This window comes from Oreochromis niloticus, linkage group LG23 (assembly GCF_001858045.2).
Source record: "Oreochromis niloticus isolate F11D_XX linkage group LG23, O_niloticus_UMD_NMBU, whole genome shotgun sequence".
Lineage (NCBI taxonomy): Eukaryota > Metazoa > Chordata > Actinopteri > Cichliformes > Cichlidae > Oreochromis > Oreochromis niloticus.
Window position 1 is genome coordinate 17,791,029 of NC_031986.2, and position 24,811 is coordinate 17,815,839.

The following is a 24,811-nucleotide window of genomic DNA, read 5'->3' on the forward strand; positions in this document are numbered from 1 at the left end:
GCAGCCATTTCGTCAGTCATATCATATGGAGGTCTGCTCTCATTTGGTATGAAGTGAGGGTTAGGCTCTGGTTGAGACGGCTCATTATTGGGTCTAAAGTGGGCATTGGGCTGATGTGGCCAAGGCCCTTGTCCAGGGTGTCTTAGGGTTTGCATTTTTCTACATATTCTTTTTATTTCTACCCTTTGGTTTGGCAGCCTCATCTGGTGCTCAGTTTTTGCCTATCGGCTTTGGGTTTTGCTCCATCGCTTTTGTTTTAGGCTGGACAGCGGCCGATGAAGTCCCTTCCTCAAGATCAGGGTTTTGCTGCATACGTTGCATTTTTCTTGTTTTCGGTCTTACAGTGTCCATTGAAGTTTCAGGCTTGCTGTTTGTGTTTTGCTGCATAAACTGAACGTTTCAAATCTTTTTTTTCCTAAAAGTTGGCTCGTGGTATGTTCCTTAGCAGTTGCACAGTTCTGAGACATACTGAGAGCATGCTGGTGTTCTCATCCAGTGGTTCTCATCCAGGCTTTTACTTTGAAAAGCCCACGGTGGAAGTTGTGCTGTGACTCTCCTCCCCGGCTTGAAAGTTTTTTGCAAAGTGCTGTGCTGTAAAGGTGCGCTCGTCCTCCTCAGGTAGACAGGCGGTGGGTGAAGCTTCTGTCACGGTGGTGTTTATTTTTCCTCCACCAGCTGCTGGAGATGAGAGCAACCACACGACTTCCTCGAAGCGTCTGAAGGGATTTTATTTGCTTTCTGTGTCAGACTCACAAAGTGATAATCACCGCAGGGATGCGTGCACGCGACAGGTGCTGGACCTGCATCCTCGCGCTGCTAGTGGCCGCACAGACGCAGTCTCAGCAAACTGGTAAATGGATGCATTTATTTTATTTTCTCATACGTGTGTTTAAATACTCTTTTGAGTGTTTTTTGTAAAACTTAAAAACCTGAAAATGGTGCAAAATGTCGGAGTTTCTAATAATTGTTCATTCAAAAACGTCCAGTTTTGTAACTTCAACTGTTAATTCTGACTTCATGAACTATTTCTGAGCAATGAGTTCAGTCACGTGACCTGAAAGCTTGGAGTTGTTGTTTTTTTTTTCCAGGCTGGAATGAGATCGTGGTCGGTGTGAATGTCTGGACTTGTTTATTGGGAATAATGAATAGCTCATCATCTCCTCCGCTGTCAGAGGCATGCACTACTGTCCTGTCTGTAAGAGTGCACCTACTACAGAGGGATGCGATTTCTACAGATTGTGCACTGACCTGTTCTGAAATAAGAATTGCTGGTGCTTTCCTCCATTTGAGGACTTTGCATTTATTGTATTGGCTTCCTTTGGCACCATTTTGCACATGGGCGTCTATGAGACGCTGGGCCCCGGGGCACAGACAAATAAAAAGGCCCCTCACAGCTCTGAGATAAGGGACGCTTTATTCCGCTGTGGTTGATAGTGTAGCTGTTGTGCATTCAGAAAGGTCGACCTGAAGTTAAAGCGGTCAGTTACGGACCTCTAGACTCTGTTTCCAGGCTTTAGATAATATGTGACGGCCGGACGTCGGCCAGTCATAACTTTTATACTGTCTGACGATAAATGTCAGCGCTGACTCATTTTCAGAATGGTCCCATGATTATTTTCTGTCACATACATGCTGCTCCAATGGTGATACTCTAAACGTGGCCATAGCTTCAGATATTCAGGGCAGAGTATGTTTCTTCAAAAGCTTTTACCTCTTTTGGCTCTCACTGACATTCCTGATGTGTTCAGCTCAACCATACAACGATGGCTGTGAGCACAGAAACCCCACCCACCTGTTGTTCAGACCTTCTGTTTGTATGGGACAGCCAATCAGAACAAAGACGGCTTAAAGGAAGTGGAGCTAAAACACCTTGATTTAGATTATAGACTCTATTAAAATAATGGATCTGAAAAGTGAAACCAGTACTGAAGTACCTTAAACCGGCATTATCTCTAATGGCCAACAGTCTCGTTTCAAAAAGAGGTCTGATTGTTTAGAAGTCTGTGGGGAAAATCACCTTGGGGTTCACTTAATGAAGACCTCAACAGTCAATTTTCTGATGAGTTCATGGCCTCAGGCTCTAGTTTTGAGTCTTATTCAATACAAGCCTAATCTTTATGACATTATAAATTATTTAAAGTAATAAATGGATAATAATGAGGGTTGTCCTTTAAGCTTGATTTAGACTTTGGCAGTAAATCTATGCCCTGGCTTTTTAACGCTTAAATCTAAACCTCACGCTGTGACCTTCCATGCCAATTGTTGTGTTCTCCATTGACCCGATGTGTACTTACATTTCTCGAGAGGTACACCTGAGGAAATATGGAAGATTACAGCGCAGGTTTAAGAGACGCTTCCAGTTACATCCTTAGTTGCGTTGTAGATTTAGAATAGGATTACTTATGGCTGACAAGCCCTTGATTTTCTGATCCACCCCTTCCTTCAAACTGTAAACCTGGTGATGTCCAATGTTCAGCTTGACTTTACAACAGGATCTCACACACTAGTGTGCGACCTGTCGCCCATCATCCGAGTTCAGGAGTTGCACCAATGCCCAATAAAAGATGAATAAAGATTAATAATCTAGTAGATTACTGTAACAGCTTTTCATCAGAAAAAGATAGCATTTAGGTGTTTAAAGGTTTACTTTTTTTAAAGAAACGCAGCTAATGAAGTAACAACCAGGTGCAGCAGAGCGGTGTCCCCCAAACATAATCATAACATCTTCCTCTCGTAAGTTGTCTCAGCTCCACAGCTTCATGTTGAATCACTTAATCATTATCGTAATCTTCTCCTTGTGCATGTTTTGCATCTCCAAGAACATGTTGGACCTTTGCTTTCTTATTTTGCACCTCCTTGTAGTTGTTTTAATCCTCGCTGTGGTTTTTTGTCTTTTTTTACTTGTTTGAATGACTTTCTGTGAAAACACACATTGACAGTGGCTTCAGTTTGAGGCTCTGACTCACTCATACCCACAGCCATGTCTGTGTGTGTGTGCTGGTGTTTTATACAAATATTACACTTTACAGCTAAGCTCCTCTTTGAGACCAGTATTTAAGGAAAGATTACAAGTAAGTTCAAGGGCTAAGGCTAATGCAGGTGTGTGTGTGTGTGTGTGTGTGTGTGTGTGTGTGTGTGTGTGCGTGCGTGTGTGTGTTCGGCTGGTGATATGCAGTTTGTTCAGATTTTCCCCTCTTCAGGGCTCATCGTTCCCTCCCAGACACACTTCAACTCGTCTAATTTTACCTGGCTGTGGTTTCCCTCCTCTGCAGGCTACACACACACACACACACACACACACACACACACACACACACACACACACACACACACACACACACACACACACACACACACCAAACATTATGCTGACATTCAGGCATGCCCGCACAATCATGTAGAGACAAAGCACTGTATATGCAGAACTGCTTCAGCTACCTTCATGGAAGAATCCAGGCCTTTGAACTGAGCGTGTAGTTTAGGGATACAACTATAATTTCTTAGATTTATAATAAATAAAAAAGAAAATTATTAAAAATGTGCCCTAAATTCAATAAAATAAACCTACAATTCTTAATATCGATGAGGATTTCACTATAATAAGTTTTCCTTACATTGGCAAAAAAAGACAGAGCTCTTCAGTGAACTTTTAATATTTGAACATGCTTTTTTTTCCTTCTGTCTGTTAGTGGCCGGTTAGCTCAGTTGGTTAGAGCGTGGTGCTAATAACGCCAAGGTCGCGGGTTCGATCCCCGTACGGGCCATGTCAAGCTTTTAGGCCAGGGATAGCTCAGTAGGTAGAGTTGGCACCCCATGATCGGAAGGTTGGGGGTTCGAATCTACTGAACGGCTACCCTGAGATACCCCTGAGCAAGGTACCGTCCCTACACACTGCTCCCCGGTGCGCCTGCTTAGTGGCTGCCCACTGCTTCACTGAGTGAATGGGTCAAATGCAGAGAGAGTAATTTCCCCACGGGAATCAATAAAGTATACATTATTATTATTACATTATTATTAGTGAGAAATGACTCAAAGGTGGGATGTATTATAACAGGGTAACAAACCCAGAACAATGTTTTATAAGATATGTTTTTTTAAAAATCAGAGAAATTTTAACCATCAGCAGAACTAATACACAGTTGCACTTTTTGATCATACCAACGTAACTAATCCTAAAATCCAGAAACTAGTTGGCATTTTTACAGCAACAGTTCAATAGGCTATGTTGATTTGATTTTTGGCAGTGTACATGAGGTACGCTTTAGATACATTCACATTACACTTTTTGCCTGTGCCCAAGACGGTGTTTGCCAACAAGTGGTTAAATGGGACTGAGAGATTGTTGGGGACAATTGAACCAGCATTGCTGTCATGCTGATCACAGGAACTTAATACAGGTGACATTATCATCATGTGACTGTGGTGTAGTTCATCTACAGCTTCCTTACAATTACACAACTCTAACTCTAACAAACACTATATAAAATCCCACTGGCTCTTTGTCCAGGGTATGTCGGCAATACTAACTTTTAGGTTAGTGGCTGAAATGAAAAGCAAAGGTAATGTGATAGAAATGCAGCAGGTTTCACAGGATTTCTGGGAAAGCAGGTTGAAGAAAAGCGAGTCAAAGAATGAGGATCATAGAGTTATACTTTACTATCTGTATCAATATGAAGGTGAATTCTCCAGAATTTACACCCTCTTGGTTGTCTTTCTCTGAATTTAGTGCCTCCTAAATTTACTGTAGCTGTGTTTATATAATATATAAGCAGTTGGGTCCACTGGGTGGCCAAATTGCGTCTTTTCCATCATATACGATCCTACATACAAGAAAAGGGGATAATAAAACCCATGTACCGTGCTGCACAAAATGAATGGCTGTAAACATAGCTGTCAGGTGCCTTAGGGTCTAAAGCAGGGGTAATACAGGGGAGCTTATGGGATAATTAGACGTTTTTTTCTACTTTCTAAATGTACCACTAGACCAGCCTGTCTGAACCCAAGGCCCATTTCTACCATCAAGACTGTCTGTGTTGCACTTCAGGGGAAATCTCTTGTTTATGCCTCGAGCCCGTGAAATGCAAGCCCAGGTTGAACATTATTGCCTGACTGTGGGAATTCCACACATTTAAATGTTATAGCTGCAGGCCAGGTTGAAGCTTATGTAAGAGTTTACAAGCAAACACTCATTATAACAACGTTTTTCACAATTTTCTGGCACTGAATCTTGTTTACTGATATAGAAAATAATTAGCGACAAAGATTTTCATCCTGTACGGCAGTGAAGACATAACTTAAATCAAGATTAAATCATTGTTTGACTCTTATCAGTCGGATTTAGATTTGAATGAGACATTTGTTTATGTGAAAACACCAGTTGTGGTTACTGTAAGTCAGTGTGGTGTCTCTAAATGTGATTTATAAACACCCATCTCAGCAATAATGACTGAATGCTGCAGTCAAGTCCTGATAAACACTCACTGTTTGACTCATCTGTTTCAGATATAATCTGTCATGACATTTTAATCATTCCTATCTAACGGACCCTCATCTGTGGTGCTTTTGAAAAATTTGGGGATTTATTTTTTTACACAATGATCATACCTTATGAGCTGCATGTTTCTGTCATAGGTGTCATTAAGATTAATCTTTGATTCACATGTCGTGACTTATCTCATCCAAACCTACGTTGAATTATCTTGACTTGTCTTTATTTACAATATCTTGACTAGTTGCTTAGCTTGGCTTATCTTAGTCATGTGGCAAATTTCAACACCAACCAAAAGTTGGATGTAGCTTGTTGGGAGCTACGCCCGTCTTTTTTATTCAGCCCATGATCTTGACTGATCTTGCCCAGTAGAAAATGATATTTTTGCACCAACAAGGTGATTAATAAAGAGCTCTCAGCTAAACCCTTGACATATCACAGCGTGGTGTGCAGTGTGTCCTTAAAAAAATTGAGGAAACAAGAGAAGTGTCAGTCATGTCCTTAAGAAACAGAGAAAAGTCCAGAAAAGACCTGACACAGAACCTGAGATGCATCTGGACCTTCAGTTGAAATGAAAAAGAAACTGTCATCAAAAACCGTGGACCACCTGGAAAGGATTGACAGCTTAATTTTCCAGCATGACAGTGACCCCAAACACTTTGATTTGATGGATTGGCCTCAACAAGGCAGAAACATCCAAAGAAGAGCTTTGAATGTCCTTCAAGAAGGCCAGAGAACTATTCCTGAAGACTACTTAAAGAAATAGCAAGAAAGCTGCCAAATATTGACCGTCAAGCTTGCTTGAATTGTACAAACTCTATTTTTGTCTTATATGTATTTCACGTTTTCCTAGCAAGATATAAAGAAGAGTTGTTGCACATTTGTTTCTTAGAAGCTGCTACAGCTTTGGGGTGATGGAAAGCTTAGGTCAGGGTTTGGTTTATGCGCAAACAAACTGTAGATGTTCACATGGCAGGTGGTGCAACACAAAGAAGCAAATCTTGTGCCATGTTCAAGTCCCAAACACTGGGACAAACTCCAAAGCCAGGACCTCCATACATTCACATACTATTTGTGGATGTCTGCTGATTAGATCTTAAAGAGCAGAGCAGGTGAGAGCACCGAGCCACGGCCGAGTGTGCCGGGACCATCATCACCACCTCAAAGGACGAGCACTGCAGCTGGGAAAACAAAGCATTCCCCAGTAACACGGAGCGCTTCTGACCAGCCGTTTCAGATGGCACATCTGATAGGCTTCACAGAAAGATGGAGGACGGAAAGCAAAACATCCTCTCGTCCCTCAGCCTGAGCTCTCACCTCAGCTGTGTGACATTTACATAACTGACAGCAGGTAGAAAACACCCATTAGTGCCTTTTTTAAAAAGAGCTTTGAAGTTTCAGTGGTTACAGTGTGCAGGTCTAATCGTCTCGATGATGTAGCAGAGCTGAAACTGAAGCACACAAAAGGACAAAAGGTGTAATCACAGATAAACGTGGGTGGAGAAATTTCCTTGAGGCGATGTGGAGAACAAGGAGTGTCAGGAGTTTGTTTTATGAAGCTGATCTGCTGGAGTTTATTCATCCTGCAGCTACAACACCTTATTCTCTGCTGGGTCTGACCAAATTCAGGCCAAAAAAACACCAGGATAAGACAAGTTGTTATAGTGTTTTTAAGCTTATTAGCACCAGAGGAAACAATGGCTCCTTTACCGGGCTGTATTTATTATGTAGGCATAGTTACTGGTTATATTTCAGAATACAAAATCATGTTACAGACTGATCCAACTTAGGGTCATGGAAGGGACAGAGTTTATCACAGCCTACATTATATTATTAAATTCAATATCTGCTTCCCAGCCTTTCTGGGTCTTACTAATATTTGCTTGAGGAAAGCATAAACTAAGAAATATGAGTCTGTGTGCTGAACTGCATTTTCCCCTCTTTTCAAGTCCAGATTCCTGCATGAATGCTGCTATCTGTCTGCTATATCCTCTTGTTTACATGTTACTGCAGACTTATCAATAAGTCCAAGGTCTTTAGTTGCACAGCTGTGAGCAGGAATTGTTCCTCTCAACCTTGAAGTTGGCTGATTATAAAACATTCATCTTTGAACTTTGGTGGAAAAAAGTGTGTAAGTTCCCTGTGTTTCCAGGTGCTTTCTGTTATAACATCACCGCTTTTGCAAGTTGAAGAACTCTGCCTGAAGCTAATGTCTCCAATGCACAATCGCAGGTTACGCCACCTCTCACACAGAAGCTGCTTGTTTATGACTGAGAGGTCATTAATCATAGCTTTGTGCGCTGGCTCGCTCATTGCTATCAATTTGCTGGCTACAAAGGCACTTTACGATGAAGCATCACTGGGTTTTATGAGTGGTGCCTCGCATCATTTTTCTTTTAGTGCATTACAATCTGTCCTGGAAGCGTCATGAGGAGGAACCACTGTTTCATTTCCAGTGCTTGAAACAATCAGAGGGGGCCGGGCCAGCTGCCAACAAAGGCTGCAAATCTTTTAATTCACAAGGGTTTTAGTGGAAACCACAGCATGACGAGTTGGGGAAAAGCACTTTAGAAACACAATATTGCTGATGCTAGAGTACTTGTCAATGTCTTAAAGCATTTGTGGAGGGGGTCTACAATATGAAATGTTAATCTAGACCTAAAAGCACATCCACATCTGACTCCATGCCATAGTCTGTGAGTTTTGTGGTTATTTGGTGGCATTTTAATCATTATTATTTGGTCTTTTATCTGGCTGTTGTTCTTGGATTTTAGTTGGGAAGAATGGTGCGTGGTGGTTAACACTATTGCCTCACAGCTAGAAGGTCCTGGGTTTGACTCCACGATCTGGCTCGGGTGTCTTAGCGTGGAGTTTGCATGTTCTCCTTGTGTCTCTGGTGCTCTGGCTTCCTCTCACAGTCTAAAGACATGCAATTAGTGAGGTTTGGTTAATTGTTGATTCTACATTACCCGTAGATGTGAACATGAGTATGAGTGGTTGTCTTGCCTCTCTGGGACCAACTGGCGTCCTGTCCAGGGTGAACCTTGCCTGACGGCCGTTGGTAGCTGGGATAGATTCTATTCCCGCTGCGACCCTGATGAGGATAATTGGAATAGAGTGGATGGATGAATTGCTTGGGTAGTTTAGTTCTCTTAGTTTTGATAGACTATTACAGATATGTGTTACATGTGCTTTAGTTTATTCTAGCCTCTCTAGTGTATTCGTGCATCTTGTCATTTTGGTCATGTGACTCCTCATTTTGTTACTTCCAGTTTTATTTTTATTAGCCCTCTGTTGCTGGTGCCTTGTTATTAGTTTTATTTCTTTTGTTGTTGTCTTGATTAGTTTCACTTGTACACAGTTACCCTGGTGTTTCCACTCTCCCTGATCACCTTCTGTGCCTAAACCTCAGCTTTTTATCTGTTCTTTGTGGACTCAAACTGTGTCCATGTTGCACACCTTTTTGTGTGTTCTCTCAATTAAGGCTGCTCTTTGGATTACCTGCATCAACTGAATAAAAGTTTTTTTTTCTCACTCACAAGTCTGCATATGTGAGAAACCTTATTTAACACGACTCAGCAGCTGAAGTGGTTTTCTGATTCTTGTTCATCACTTGTCTGTCTTCCTCTCATTTTGGCTTTTATTAACTTAACCTGCTGTGGCCTGTAAGAAGAATGAAAGTGGGGTTTTGGAGAACGGTGGAAGTTCTCTTCTGGAAAGGAAAAACACTGTCACAAAACAGTAGAGAAAAATAACTGGTTTATCTTGATTACCTTGTAATTGTCTACCAGTAAATCAATCATGTTGGCATCTTAGATGGATAAAAAAATGTTTTTTAAACTTATTCTTATTCAACTTATTCTTCAGGGACCACCAGTGTACCTGGTTGATGTCTACAAAACACTGGCGGGCATCTGAGCCGATTACTGTAGTGGATGTGAATGAAACTGACATCTTAAAGGCGGCACAGAAGAATCATGAAGGACACAGAACGGATGGTTTTCTTGACTAGATTTCTTGAGTTTGTGTCTGTTTGGTTTTGATATCCCATGTTGTACTCATGTTGTGCTTTAGCAACACTAGTTCTTATTTCCTCAGCTTTGCTGCCTAAACAGTACCAAAACTAGGCCTTAACGCGGTATTTTTGTTGGAGTGGGATGGTGTCTGATGTTCGTATCGTGTTTTTGAGAAGCTCTCTTTTGTGTGCCTCAGTGCTTTTGTGCTCTTTGTCATTTTATGACTCAGTGAGAGCGCCACAGCGCTTATGAGGACTGAATTCCAGTATCTGGGTTGCAGGAATTTGAACCTGCAGCACTTGAGGCCTTGAGTTCACGTCCCCTCGAGCTCCTGCTGCAGAGTGTCTGGCAGGTGAGACCACAGCGAGGATTGAGGCATGAAGATAATATCACAGATGTGGGCTGTTAAATCATTTTCTTCTTCTTTTTTTAAAACTTTTAATCATTTAGAAGGCCTGGTTATTGCTTTTTAATTTTCTCCTGTCAGTCAGCTCATTAGAGGCTTCACTTCTCATTTATTCTTGCTGTCTCACATTCAGGAGGAGCCACCAAGCTCGACGCCACGCTGCTTAATGTCTCTTTACCACCTGCTTTCTTTAACAGAGCTCCTTAGTTGGGGATTGCCCAAAAAAGGAGTCGACTGTGTTGCCTTCAAGCTCCCGTGCTGCTTTGTGAATCCCAACCGTCACAGCCACTCATGTTTGTAAATGCCCCGCTCGTGTTCGTGCCAGAAACTCACTTTGACATACCGCAGGGGGGGAGGAGGAGAGAGGAAGAGGAAGGGGGGTCATGGGTGTTGATTTCTGCTGAGCTTCTGCCAAAGATGCCCTGCAGGGAACTTTCTTTTATTCTGCTCGTTGACTTTGGAGAATTTGAGTTATTTGATAACTGGGAAAAAAAGCAGCCAGGAGCACAGTGAAATGTAGTTATCGAGATACACGTGTAAATACAAGTTGATTTCTTAGTTTGCGCATTAGTTTTTCTTGGTACGACTCCAAAAAGCAGGTGGGAGCATTTATTTTATTTTTTTTGGCATCAAGAGCCTCTTTAAAATAATAGCTGCCCGCATTAACGGTGAGTGAAATGCGGGTAAACGCATTCAACTGTAAATTTAAAACAAAATAATAAATTCATTTAAAACTGTGGCACTCCCATCTGTTGCTAGAAATTGAGATATAAATCACATCAGACTAACTGCAGGTTAAATGAATGACCTGTGTCCTGATGTTATTCAAACCTCTTTCAGCCCTGGGCATCCAGGCTGTTGGTTTTAGGTCCATAAGTTTATGAACACTTTTTTAAGATTCCACGGTGGGTTTTAATCAAACAATCAATGTGTGACTAAAGTGCAGAGTTTAATCTTCAGTTCAAGTGGTTTAACAGAAGTATTTAGGCATCACAGCTGTTTTTATATACGCTCCTCATTTAAAAGTAATTGGACAATTGACTAACAAGCAGTTTCTTGTCTGGTTGAGGTCTGTTCCTTCATTATTTCACAAGATATGAGGCAGGTAAAATACCTGGAGTTGATTCCAGGTGTTGCATTTGGTAGGTGTTCAATGAAATTGTCAATATGGCATCCCAGAGAGATGTTGGTGCAAGTGAAAGAAGGGTGTCATCAGACTGAAAATCCCAAATAAATCTGCCAGAGAGATGGCAGAAACCTTAGGAGAGGCCAATACATTGGTACGTTGTTAAAAAGACTGAATGCACAGACCAGCTCAGCAACACCAAAATGTTTGGAAGAGAGCAGAAGATAATCAAAGTAGATGATCACAGAATTATTTCAATGAAAATCAACTTCACAACATCTAAACAAGTAGAAAAACTCTCCAGGAACCTCTTGAGAAGGAAGGAGTATCACTGTCCAGGTCTAGAAACCAAGAGACACCTTGGTGAATGTAAACAGATTTACAACAAACCACTGGTTATGATCAAGAACAGGAAGGCCAGATTAGACTTTGCCAGAAAACATCTAGAAAAGCCTGCAAAGTTCTAGAAAAAAGTCCTTGGACAGTTAAAACCAGAATTTACTACTTTAACTGCTACTACTAAGATAATATGTCCTTCATAGTGCAGTGGAGGAACCTAACAAGCAAAAGGTTGCCAGTTTGATCCTGGGAGGAAACACAAATCCCTTTGGGATTGGATCTGGGAGGGCATTTGGTGCCAAATCAAGGATGTGGAGCTACCCATTGTGTCTTAAAACGGTTGCAATTTCTAAACAGCTAATGGAAAAGTGTAGTATAGTGTTAGCCAAAAAGTACGGTTATTACCTTAAATATATCGGCATCGTAAGAAAGTGAGGAAAAAATATTTGCACTTTTTGACTCCATACGAGAGCAAAAATTTTGTCGTGATTTTGTTATGTTTGTTTTTTTTGTTTTTTTGTTTTTTTCCTCTTTTCAGTGTTTTTAAGCTGGTGTTCTCAAAATGTGGCCCGCAGTCCAATGGTAGCCCACCAAAACCATTTTTCTGGTGATGAGCTCTTCAAGGCCTGTTACCTGCCTGTTACTGTTTCTAAATCAGCAGAGAATGAGAGCGAGCAGGTCGTTAACAAATACAGCCAGGGTCACCATAAAAAACCTATTTTTTTGTGACTTGTAAGTATTAAATTAAATGTTGGTCTTGTTTCTTTACAGTTTGATAATTTTTTAATGTTTACTTGACAGTTAGTAAATTTACTTATCTCACTCTGGCATTACTTCTTGAGTTTATTTGACCCAATTTAAAGCCCAGAATGATGGTGATTTGACTTTTTGTGCGATTGTTTTTGCATTTTTAGAAACTGCACTGTGTGCCCTTTTTGCAGTCATGCTGAAGCTGCCTCTGGTAATGTATTGTAATATAATGTATGCAGTTATTAGTACTTATCTGATCTTATTAAAGAAGAACAGAAAGCTTTTAAACTGCTGTAAATGTGAGCCCGGCAGCCTCTGTGCTGCTGCCATCTGCTGGGCCAGTCTAGTACTGTCAATGAAAGGGCATGACAGAAAGTATGTGGACGTGCTGCAGATGTTGACCTGAACTGAAATGAATAAGCAAGAAAAGTTGTTGTTTTTTTGTTTTTTTAAGTGACCAAAGTGATTTTCAGAGTAAATCTGATTGTGTTGGACGTGTTTCTGGAGTTTAACAGAGAGGAAACAAGACAAAAGGACGAATGTTAACAAATAAAACCGAGTCAGCAAATTCAGTATTTATTAAATTAACTGAAATTTAAAGATTTAGAATATTATAACATAGTTCTAATTATTTGCAGTAAACATTTACCTCTTAAGGTCCAGAATCTGTTTAACATGAGGTACAACAAATACACATCACATTACACCTGATGGTAGGACTAACATAATGTAATTGTGGCATATCAAAACTTTAAAAAATCATACAGAAATAACACAATTATCCAGTATTGTGGTAGATTTAGAGTAAAGATGCTTTGAATACAAAGATTTGACATGAATGGTTTGGGAAGATTTTGTATTTCAGTCCGAGGTTTAGCTTTAGCTTCAGTCTACACACTTTCAGTTTGTGACAGCAATTAAAAAAATAAAGATAAAGATGAAAATCAATTTATAGTCAGAGAAGGAACTTCAGAGCAGAAATAGGTTTTCTAGCATCTTAAATGCATAATTCAACATTCCTTTGAGATAGAAGATAAGAAAAACTACATATGCTATCTTAGTGTGCACATTTGGTCACATTAGTGCACTTTACCTCTGCATCACAACTTAAGATTTTGCTATGTTTGTCATAAATTTTGAAAATGCTGCTTTCCCAATGCTAATATGAAGTTTGAATTAGATGTTGCACCATATTAGAAGTTAATATCTCACTGCTCTGTTGTGAAATAGACACATTTATCTGTATCTCGGCCTCAGTTTTCTTTCACGGTGTTGCATTTTAATGGATTAAATCTCCATATTTGGAGGCTGACTCACCCTGCAAAGTTCATTCCTGTCACCAGCAGATTTATTCCAGCGTTTATATCTTTGCATCTGCTGCACAGACCACCAACATAAATGGCAACATCATTTGAGCCTCTTCCTCACACATCTCATCTTCCATCTTCGATATTTTGTGTAATAAATAAATGAAATGATCTTGTTGGACCGGGAACTTCGTGCTCTCTCTTTGTAATTGCTGTGTCGTGTTTCTATGTGACTGAACTCGCTTCCCACAGTTAGCACGGATGACTGTCTTGCTCTTCCCCCCCTGCTTTGGTGTCGACCCCAGTTCTTGACAAAGATGCACCGAAACGCTCAATAATGGAGCCTCTGTAGCTTTTTTTTTCTTTAAAGTTCGAGCCAAGGTGAGGCTGACATCTTTTCGGGACCTGCTGTTTGGCAAAGCCAGAAATGTTTTCAGAAGCGTGAAATTTATTAGGAAGAGTCATGAAACAAAGCAGCGTCTAGTTGGGGCTTGTTGCAGAAGTTTCCTCTCCAAACCTCTCACGTGGTCATGTTTAAGTAACCAGAGTTACCTGAAATAAAAAGAAGAAATGCAGTTTTAGGTATTAAGTTTTCTTCTTTCCTCCTCCAGTAATCACCATGCTTGTCATGTGAGCTTTAGGAGGAAAATGCTGCTTGTGTGATGTGGCAACAGCAGAACAAATGTCACTGGTGCTTCAACATTCAGCTGCAGCTCACCACATATGACTGCACCTCGCTGTAGCTACATGCGAATGTATGTGTGGAAGTGTAAATGTAAGCAACAGCTGCCTACATAATAAAACACAATGCACAAAGGGACCGTGCCCGAACGCAGCCGTGTGTTTACTTACCCTGCTTGTGGCCCTGTGCAGGTCAGAGTCAGCTGACAGCTGACGGTGATGAAAAGTGCTGGGAACGCAGAGGGAGCGTTAACACGTATGTTTGAGAGCCTGCAGGGCATTTATGGTGATGTATGACGGACACGGAGAAAGCGTCTGGGGTTGTGTTATTTGAAAGAAAAAACTTACCTGATGTTTTTGTATTTTTAATTTAAAAAAAAGTATTTTCTTGGCTTTTAGTCAGAACGATGCATCCAGTGGCGTAAATGTGAAAACAATAAGTAAAAACTTCATAGAATTCTAGTTTATGAAGTTTATGTAGCTTTTGATTCATGCGTCTGTTGTTGAGATGCAAGCTTTTAATTCCCTGCTGATGAAAATCAACAGAAACCTCATCAAAGAAGGAGCTTTGTCACAAAAGAGAGACAAAAAACGCAGACAGGAAGTCTGTAACTGCCTGTAATTACTGTAAAGCTGAAACATATGAGTGTTTTTTGGTGCACTTGGTTTTCATTTTTTAATGTTTTAGTCATATTTGTCACTACTGTACTCCTCAGTATGTCTGGCTTCAACCACGATTTTACTAATGTCAGCTGGAAAGAAATTAGTAAACAATGCAAGCAGAACCTTTCTCATATATCCAAAGGGGACTGTGTTTGCAGTTAGAATGTTTTCTGTAGATAATAAATCTCTTTGGCATAAGATCTGCAACAAAAAGTGCCTCTGGTAATAGAAATAGAAATAAAAAAGGTTTTTATAAGCTGGTTTAAACCTGAATTTTTTTGCTTTTGTTTATCTTTTGCTCTTCTTATGAATTCCTCTCCCAAGGCGACACCTGTTGGCAACAACTTTTTATGAAACTCAGTGGAGAGGTGGACGATTTGGTGATGGCTGTGCTCTCTTAAATCCTACCTAATCCTTTTGTTGGCTGGTTTAGACTGGAGAACCAGTCCAAGTTTTCCAGTATCTGCTCTCTTTTACCTCTGCTTTTGGTCTCCACCAGCTCTGGAGGGACTTCAGCTGCTGGCAGTTTGATTTTTTTTTTCATCAAACCTAATGGACTCTCTAAGGAGGCTATTGTATAAAGGTTTAAATGTGAAAACAGAGCTGATCTGTTATTCAAAAAAAGCTAAAAGTTGCAAAAACCTAGCAACCAAATCTCACGGCAAAGTAACAAACATGCCGGTCCACAATGTCCATTTCATGCTTTGCCTGTCTAAAGAGTAAAATGGAGACGTTGCAGTGCTAACAGGGGGAGATAACATATTTAAAGCCAAGAAGTCGGATGGATATCCATTTCAGGCTTTGAAGAAGCAAAGTGTGAAACGGACGGGGTGTCTATTCCACGCTTTGCTCGTAGAAGTGGGGAAAACAGTGCATAGTAACATTAAAATCTTCACCAAGAAAAGCTAAAAAGACCCAGACACTGATCATGCAGAACTCTTTTTACTTAACTTTGATTTACATATAAATCAACTTTAGTTATTTAGTTTCTTACTTTTAGGGCAAAATACTGATTACCCTTGACCTAAAAACTGCTTGCAGACGATTCCCAGGAGTGTATTCATTGTTGCCTTTGCGTGTTTCTGACTTCACACAGTCTCATGTTTTTTCAGCCTGATTCGTGCTTAGTAGTGCGTTCTGTTTAACGGTGGCTGGCAAACTGCTTCTTGGGGATGTAGCCTTTACAGCCAACCAGGCATTGGTAAAAACGGGTACTTAAACATGTCCTAGCCATGCATAAACCATTCAGCTTTTGTCAAATGTTAAAAACTCATACGTAAATCATTTACTTTTATGAACAGTCAGGGTTGCGCAAGACTTACTTAATACAGAACACATTAAAATATGCTGAAAACCAGTGCATGAAGAGGCCTCTCTGAGAGCAGCTCTCGTCTAAGTGCACAGGACTCACATTAGAGTTTAACTTCACATATGAAGCAACAGCTCAGGGAATTACACATTAAGTAATCACATAACTTTATAGTGATGTCTGATGCTAACAGTTAAGTCACTATAATGTGGACAATAATGTCCATTGTAAAGATATTATGAAATAAATTGTTTCAAACACACAAGAATCTTGTATAACTGTATAACTCCTCCTTTGGAAGTGCAATGAAAGATTAAGACTAAAGAGGGGAAATGATTTAAAATATATTTATGTATACAACCTGTAGATCTTTAATAAGGGGGATGTAAAGTAAGTTGGGTCATCTGTTAATATTTTTAAAGGGTTTATGTGCACAGATTTCCTCACTGAGGTTCGGGTTAAGTAAAAAAAAAACATCCACAATACGGAAACACATAACTGTAAAGACGTGTGTTTAGAAATGGAGAAAAGCATGTTGAAGAATCAGTGTAGATATATAAATATGAACCCTAAACTGTAGAGAAACAAGACAACGTACTGTGCAAAAGTCTTGAACCACTCCTCGTTACCTCCGTTAAGGAGGTTATGTGTTTGGTAGCATTTGCATGTCATTCTGTCTGTAAACATAATAGCACAAAAAGTTTTTAATGAATTCTGATAAAACTTTCTAGAGGTGTAATTCATGATTTAACAAGGGGGGTGCTGACCTTTTTACACAGGGCCAGGTAGGTTAGGAAAGCCTTTTGCCTTATTAATGAAATCAGTATTTAGAAACTGCATCTTGTGTTTACTCTGGTTATCTTTGTTGAATATTTTGTGTTGAAACAAGTGCGAAAGCAAAGAAATCCTACTTTTCACAGCACTGTAAACTGAGTTTCACACTGTATATGTGTGTTTGTGAATGCTTCAATAAATTGCTGCAGCTAGTAACATTTATATTTTCCTAGCAAAGATATAAAGACACAAGACGTGGCTCTTAATTTAAGCACAGTTAGCTTGTTAGTTGTGTATTTAAATTTAACAAATAAACAGGTAATAGCAGTTTTTCAATGCTAGCCTTATAAACAAACATGCAGTTCTGCTTCTAAGAAAGTTTTTTCTTGATTGGAGAACCCACTGTGACACCCACTGGTGCAAAGCAGGAGGAGGAAGGTGCTGCAACTACTAGTGAGGAGTGACAAAAGAAGCAGAAGCGTGCAGTATCACCCTAATGAAGGTCAAATAAAAGCATAGATTCTAAAACGTTCTATGAGTAGCAGAAGAAAAACAGTGCGTCTGTACAAAATTCCAGTGTTTTCCTTCAGTTTTCTTGATCTTTCACAAATGTGTTAAAAGATAGTCCAGTATCCAGCCTATTCAATTCAATTTTATTTTATTTTATTTTATTTATATAGCTCCAAATCACAACAACAGTTGCCTCAAGGCGCTTTATATTGTAAGATAAAGAGAAAACCCCAACAATCATATGACCCCCTATGAGGAAGCGCTTTGGCGACAGTAAAGGAAAAAAGTCCTTTAAACAGGAAGAAACCTCCAGCAAAGACACACTGTGGAAGAGAGCTAGAGATTAATAATAACTAATAATTCAATGCAGAGAGGTCTATTAACACATAGTCAGTGAAGGTAACTGAAGAAGAAATACTCAATGCATCATGGGAATCCCCCAGCAGCCTTGCAGCATAACTAAGGGAGGATTCAGGGTCACCTGATCCAGCCCTAACTAAATGTTTTATGAAAAAGGAAAGTTTTAAGACTAATCTTGAAAGTAGAGATAGTGTCTGTCTCCCGAATCCAAACTGGAAGCTGGTTCCACAGAAGAGGGGCCTGAAAACTGAAGGCTCTCCCTCCCATTCTACTTGAAAATACTCTAGGAACAGCAAGTAGGCCTGCAGTGCGAGAGCGAAGTGCTCTAATGGGGTGATACGGTAGTATGAGGTCTTTAACATAAATGGGGACTGATTAGTCAAGACCTTGTATGTGATTTGAAGGATTCCAAATTTGACTCTAAATTTAACAGGGAGCCAATGAAGAGAAGCCAATATGGGAGAAATATGCTCTCTCCTAAGTCCTTGGTATTCATAACAATCATCATTTTCAGTTTTATTGGACAGGACGGGTTTGAATGTGGACTGTAGGCTGAATACTTTTACATGAGGCAGAATTTAAAACAAGCTTATGTTTGACAAGAGATTTCTAAACTGTATCAAAAGCACACTGTCGATTTTGAGCAGAGCGAGCGGCACATTAGCTGGTCATTTAACAGCATGGTTTTTACAAACCACTGGCCTGTTCACGGCTCTTAAATGTCAGTTTTATGGATTTTCCTGCTGTCAATTTGACACCTAGGACTTTTGGATGGTCATACTGATAAAATCAGACACTTGGAGACACCAGGTTTTCTTAGATTTGGTTGGCCTAATGATCAATTAATAGCCTTAAATACAGCACCATTAGTTTGGCAGTGCAAACAGGAGCCCCTTAATGAGGCAGATTAGCAGATTATAATCTCTCCTGTTGCTGTTCTGCTCTGGAAAATAGGAAGATAAAGAAGTTAATGATGCATTAAAGAAAGCAAAGTTTCACCAGAGTAAACTCCAGTGACTCTAATGTTCCTCAGCACTGTTCGTTAGCAGCAGTTATGTTGCATGAATGCACAAATGATGGGGATGAGGCAGCGTGTCATGCAGCGTGGGTGTGGAGGTCCACCAGCTGGAATGTGTAACAGCTGGTTGTCCGAGTTTGGCAGATGCTGGATGATGAGGACACTCTGGGCCATGTGGAGGAGGAGGAGGAAGAAGAGGAGGAAAGGGAGGAGGAGGAGTGTTGGTGGAGAGGAATCCTTTTGCCCCAATCGCCCGTCTGTGAGAACCTGGAAGGAGTGCTTTTTCCGAGGATTTTCTCCGATGAGGCAATGGAGTCGGTCTCTCGGGAGGGCAGCTGCTGTCTCTCATTCATCCCTCACATTGCTGCTCAGCCTCTCTCCAGCTGCGTTCATGCCGTTTATCCGATTATGTTCCTCCCAAAGCTTCAGAAAGTAGACTTGCTGGTTTAATTTTTGGTTACTGTAGTTATCGGGAAAACAGAGGCATAAATCAGACAGCTAAACACACCGAAGCCATCGGCGCCGTGTGACTGAACCTCCCTTGTTTTCCCTTTTCTTCCTGAGAGATGAGATAATTTCTCTTGCTCTGTCACTCACCGTGCCCTTGATATTCTCACCATTGTAGCCTGTCAGCTGCTGTGCTCAGTTTTCCCACCTTTTTCCTCCTTTTGTCCCTTTTTCCCACTCTAACACGAAGTCATGCAAAGTGGAAGTACCCAGATCTTTTACTTAAAAGTAGAAAAGTTTTTAAAATACTGCATGAACAGTATGAATCCTGGAATAAAATGCTTCCATTGTTATAACTCTGTTGTTACAGTCTGCTGTCCTTGCTTGTACTGTTGCATAGTTTAGTGTACTGATCTGAACCTGGGGGCCACGGGGTAATCTGAGTACCGAGTACTTCTTAACTTTCTCTAGTAGTTGGTTTAGAAATCTAGCTAAATTTTTGTTTGAATAAAAACACGAGAAAAGGAAAAAGTAAAACATTCAGAAGTGTATTTTGTATTTTTATGTTTTTTAAAAATCAACAATATGAGCTAAGCAAAGTAATGAATTACAGAAAACAAAAAGTAAATAAATAAATCTTGGGGCAAATTTTCCTTTTTTAGTTCCTTTTGTGTGTTTGTTTACATTAGTAAAACTTCAATTTAAAATTTAAATTTAAAGTAGGAAATAGTGGACATTTGGAAGCTAGAGGGCACCATTCACACCATATTAAAAAAATATTATTTTTACTCTTAAGCTGAGTTTTTATTGACTGTTTACTTCCCTTTGCACTCACTTGCTTTGGCAAAATCTGTTTGTTAGGATCAACAAGGGTTTAAGGGTTTTGAAGATTTCATTTTCGTGGGTGACTCAGAGACTCAGAGAAGACTTGAAAATAAACTGTGTTGCAGGCATAAAATATACTTCAGCTGAAAGGGGTTATTTCTCAGAGCTGTGCTGACTGTAACAATAAAATGAAACGATTTGTGTCCACAAACTCGACCAGATTCCTTCTGCTTTGCCATGAGAGGGACTGAAATTTGCAGAAGCTGAAAAAAAAGTGTATTTTTGCGTGATTGTGAAGTTTAATGCTCAAACTTATGAGCTAATGCCGCCATCTCGTCTTCAATTAGTGATTCATTTGTTTATTTTGAAAATTTCAAAACCCAAGGAAACAAAACACTGTCAACTGTCATTATCGCTTTAACATGAGGATATCTGCATATCTGTAGTGTCTCCAGATATGCTGTCATAAACAATAAGAAAAAGGACAAATATGAACAGATGAAAGATATTCACAAAACATAATTTTGGTCTGTTATTTTTATATCTTAACTTAAGCTTCTCTGTAACAAAAGCATATTTTTTAAGATTGAAGCAAAAGTTTCTGTAATGATAACTGTCGAGTTATGTACAAGCGCAGTTCCAAAAAAGTTGGGACTCAAAAAGTGTAAAATGTAAATAAAATCAGAATACAATGACTTGCAAATCTCATAAATCCAGATTTTATTAACATTAGAGTATAGAAAATATATTACAACATTTTACTATTTAACCCTTTCATGTATGAATTATGACATCTTTAGGCATGAAAAGATGAATAAAAATACTTGAGAAAAAAATCCTGATTGAGGTTGTCATAATTCATGCATGACAGGGTTAAATAACAATAATTACAATAAAACACGTCATACATCTATATTAGCATTAAACAACCAGTGGGTGGCAGGGTATGGAGGGACACATCACTGTCAAATGTAGTGGTTTATGTGCAAGTATACCATCAACACTGACACAAATACAAGAAAACAGACTATGAATAGCTGTCCACATTTAACCCTTTCACTATGCGTGAAAGGGTTAAATGAAAATATTAGTTCATATTGTATTTGATGAAAACAACACATCTGGAAAAGGTTGGACCTTGTTTACCCCTGAGTAGCATACCGCCATCTTTTAACAACAGTCTGTAAACGTCAAGGAGCTGAAGGAGAACAGCCGACGGACTTTTGGGAGAGGAATGGTGTCATATTTTTCCTCTCATGATGCTCCGAATGGGTCCAGTTGCCTGCAGTGCAGACCAGTCAGGCAACTGGACTCTTAATCTGTGTTGCTGTAACAGATGTAGTATGCAGTTTAGCACTGCCTAGCTGAAATATGTGAGACTTTCCCTTAAAAAGACGTTGTCTGGATGGGACCATGTGCTGCTCTAAAACCTGTATATACCTTTAAGCATTGATGGTGCCCGTCCAGGTGTTCAAACTGCCAATCCCACAGGTGCTGATCCTCCTCCACACCCTCAGAGATTCAGGCTTTTGAACTGAGCATTGATAACTGATTTTAAACACAGGTTTTGGAGGGTGGTGAAACTCTGCCTCTCTGAAGTTGCTCTTTTTGTACCCAATCACCTGAGCTGTTGCTAAGTAACCTAATTAGCTGCAAAATGTTCCTGCAACGGTTTCTTTTTAGTACCACTCACTTTTTGTCCACTGTAAATATTTCATGTTTTCTGTGTAGTATTGTGAAAGAAATATGGGTTTAAGAGATTTGGAAGTAATTGCACAGTGACCCAGCTTTTTTTTAAGAGTCGTACATATTTTGGAAGGATTTTTGGCATCTCGGCTGCTGGAAATGGCTTTAGGAGTCATTTCTTTGCTCTGAAGACACAGTTTAGTTTTCTGCAGCTGCTTAGAGTTACCATTCTTGTGCCTTTGTGGTAAAAAACCAATATAAAGCCTGCATCCAGTTAGTGTAGTTTTGCGTAAAGACTCAAAGCAGCAGGAAACAGCGAGCCTCGTCCTTTTAAAAAAATAAAAATACAGTTAGTAGAAGTTTATTAATGTAACCTGTCATTATGCTTTATCAAATTGTGGTTAACTAATTATTGCCTATAAAATAATATTTAATATTTTCTTTGGTTAATTTACTTGTTTACTTTTATTTAATTGCATTTATTCAGTCCTGCTCACCAATAAAATGAGCTTTTCCTTTAGAGTGTGAACTAAACCTTTTTTTATGATCTGCAGTGCATTTATGAAAACTCCACATTTCTGCAGAGCACACGTCTGTCTAGGCCGGGTGTGCCTGTGTGGTAAAAAGCATGCCTGTATGCTTTCTAAGGAGACCCACAGGAGTCATGCAGGGGAGGAGTTTTAGTGTATTTGAGCCCTTTTTCTTTTTTTTTTTTGAGGGAGTTTGCGCTGGGAGCTCAGTGGGGAGGGTCCCAGAGTAGTTTTTATGCCTCTGCTTTCATTCACTGGTTGCTCAGTGGCCCTTGATCAGCCTCGATTTAACTGCTGCCCGGCTGGCACAGGTGGTGCTTTGAGGAATCAGTGAGAGCGCTGTTGCAACAGCCAGCACCATGTGGAGGAGGCTCCAGACTGCGACGCTGCTCCTCATCCTCTGCTCTGGGAGCTTGGAGGCCTGGTTCTGGGGAACCACGGATGAAGAAACAACGACAGAAGCGGTTACGTTTGATGCTACCACTTTAACCTCTTACACAGCGACGAACAGCAATTCTGTAGCAATGACCGCCAGTACAACAGAAGAGGATGAAGGTTCTACAACCACAGCTAGTAGTGCAAAGATGGAACTGGAAGATCCCACCGTGACCAGCTGGGCAAAGGAGGAGGAGGAACTTACTACAATGCCATTCAGTGGGGCAAAGGAGGAGAAAGAAAATGCTACAATGACGGCGAGCAGTGTAAAGATTGAGGCGGAAAGTCCCACCATGACAACCAGTCGTGCACAGACGGAGGTGGAAGGTGCTACAAGGACATTCACTGGTGCCAGTGAAGAGGAAGAAGGTACCACCATGACAGTCAGTGTTATGAAGGAAGAAGGTACCACCATGACAGTCAATGTTGTGGAGGAAGAAGGTACCACCATGACAGTCAGTGTTATGAAGGAAGAAGGTACCACCATGACAGTCAGTGTTATGAAGGAAGAAGGTACCACCATGACAGTCAGTGTTGTGGAGGAGGGAAAAGAGCCTACAATGACAGCTAGCACTGTGATGACAGAGGTGGAAGAGCCCACTGTGACACCCACTGTTGCAAAGCAGGTGGAGGAAGGTGCTACTACTACCAGCAGTGTAATGATGGAGGAGGAAGGTTCTACTAAGACTGCCGCTGGTGCAAAGGTGGAGGAAGAAGAGGAGGATGACAACTTGTCCGGGGTTGGGGAAGAAATCATCAACGTGGCCACAGGCATCCGTAAGTTTGTCGAGGTGTGGGACGCGACCACGACCACCTGGACTGTTAGTGCCGGCCTGACGGAGAAGACGGAGAAGTCTGACGTGACGATGAAGCCAGGCAGGTTTTTGGGGGAGAGGGTGGAGGAAGGGTCTGGGGGTGGGGAAGGGGAAGGGGGTGGATCTGAGTCAGACGTGACGATTAGAGGTGTCGTTTCTAAATTGAATGGCCCACCCTGTCTCCCCGCGCCCTCTGATTGGCCCGTTTGCAGACAGCCACGCCTTTTCTCGCTGCCCAACTTTTTCAACCACACCTCTGTGGAGGAGGCGGGGCGGTCCTACAGGAGTGGGCGTGGCTCACCAAAGCAGGATGTCACCACAGCGCAGAGCTATTCCTCTGCCTCCTCCTGACTCCCAGGTGTCCATCCCCCGTCTCTCACCTGCCCTGCCGCAGCTTCTGCCACACACTGCAAGACAGCTGCTGGGCGTTCCTGGAAAACGGGCGTCTCCCAGTGGAGTGTGACCTCCTGCCTGAAAGAGCTCATGAGCCCGGGCGTCCGGTGTGCGTGTCAGTTAGTAACTGGAAAGGTAACCGCGGCGGGTTAGAATGTATCCTGTGTGACGATACATTTTGAATCCGGAGCGTCTGTGTGTGTTTGTTTTGGTGTCCAGCTGGATCATTGTCTTTGCCCATCACGTGATTCACTTTAAACGGGATTTTGCATGTTTTTACCATTTTAATGTGATCATATGGAGCCCATAAAGTACTCTGGCTCATGTGACTACAGGTGCTATACATTACAGCTTCACATATATTTGACCCCCTACCATGAAACCACTGGTGGGTTTGTTTTACTAGAGGAAGATAATGACCCTCACATTTACTGGGGCTCTAGCTAGTGATTATTTTTTGATTATTTTGTTGCTTGTAAGAAATTTCAATTTCCCAAATCACAGGATACAATTATTAAATGTCTTTTTCATCCAGAACTCCCAAATATATGAATTATTATAATGTAAGGCTGTAAATTCACAAGTTTTAGAAACCATCATCATCACTTTTTTATCTAGGTTCAAATTACTGCAGTTTAGTTAATAAAGTTTTCTGTTTTGGATAATGTTAACTGAAACAAATCACAATTAATGCACAAGAGCATTCATCATCTTTAAAAAAAAAAAAGTTATATTCTTGTGCCTACATTACCCACAATGCAACATCAGTTTGCTTTAGAGGATCAGGTGTAGTAAGTAGCAACCATGTAGCTCACAGTCTCAAGCAGGGTTCAGTTCAGGCTTCACAGTCTTCACACGCCTCCTTCTGAGGTCACAAAGGGCTTTAATCAACTTTCTTACATCCATATTCTTATCAAAGTAAACTTTAAGTGC

The 24,811-nt window shown here is 40.6% G+C and overlaps 1 protein-coding gene and 1 non-coding gene across 8 annotated transcripts in view; both read left to right on the plus strand.

Annotated features, from left to right (window-relative positions):
- The first annotated feature begins 570 nt into the window (after positions 1-570).
- Positions 571-24,811, plus strand: part of LOC100712198 (collagen alpha-1(XVIII) chain) — a 52,988-nt gene continuing 28,747 nt past the window's right edge. For 3 of the 7 annotated variants that reach the window (XM_019352034.2, XM_019352037.2, XM_019352039.2), the window contains exon 1: positions 22,439-23,546. In XM_019352034.2, coding sequence (XP_019207579.1) covers positions 22,595-23,546 — 952 coding nt within the window. In that variant the 5' untranslated portion in view covers positions 22,439-22,594. Of the gene's footprint in view, positions 851-22,438; positions 23,547-24,811 lie in introns of those variants that run through there. The other 4 variants (XM_019352035.2, XM_019352036.2, XM_019352038.2 and 1 more) reach the window with 2 other exon arrangements.
- Positions 3,691-3,764, plus strand: trnai-aau (transfer RNA isoleucine (anticodon AAU)). Its single transcript has one exon. It is a non-coding gene; the product is annotated as a tRNA-Ile (tRNA).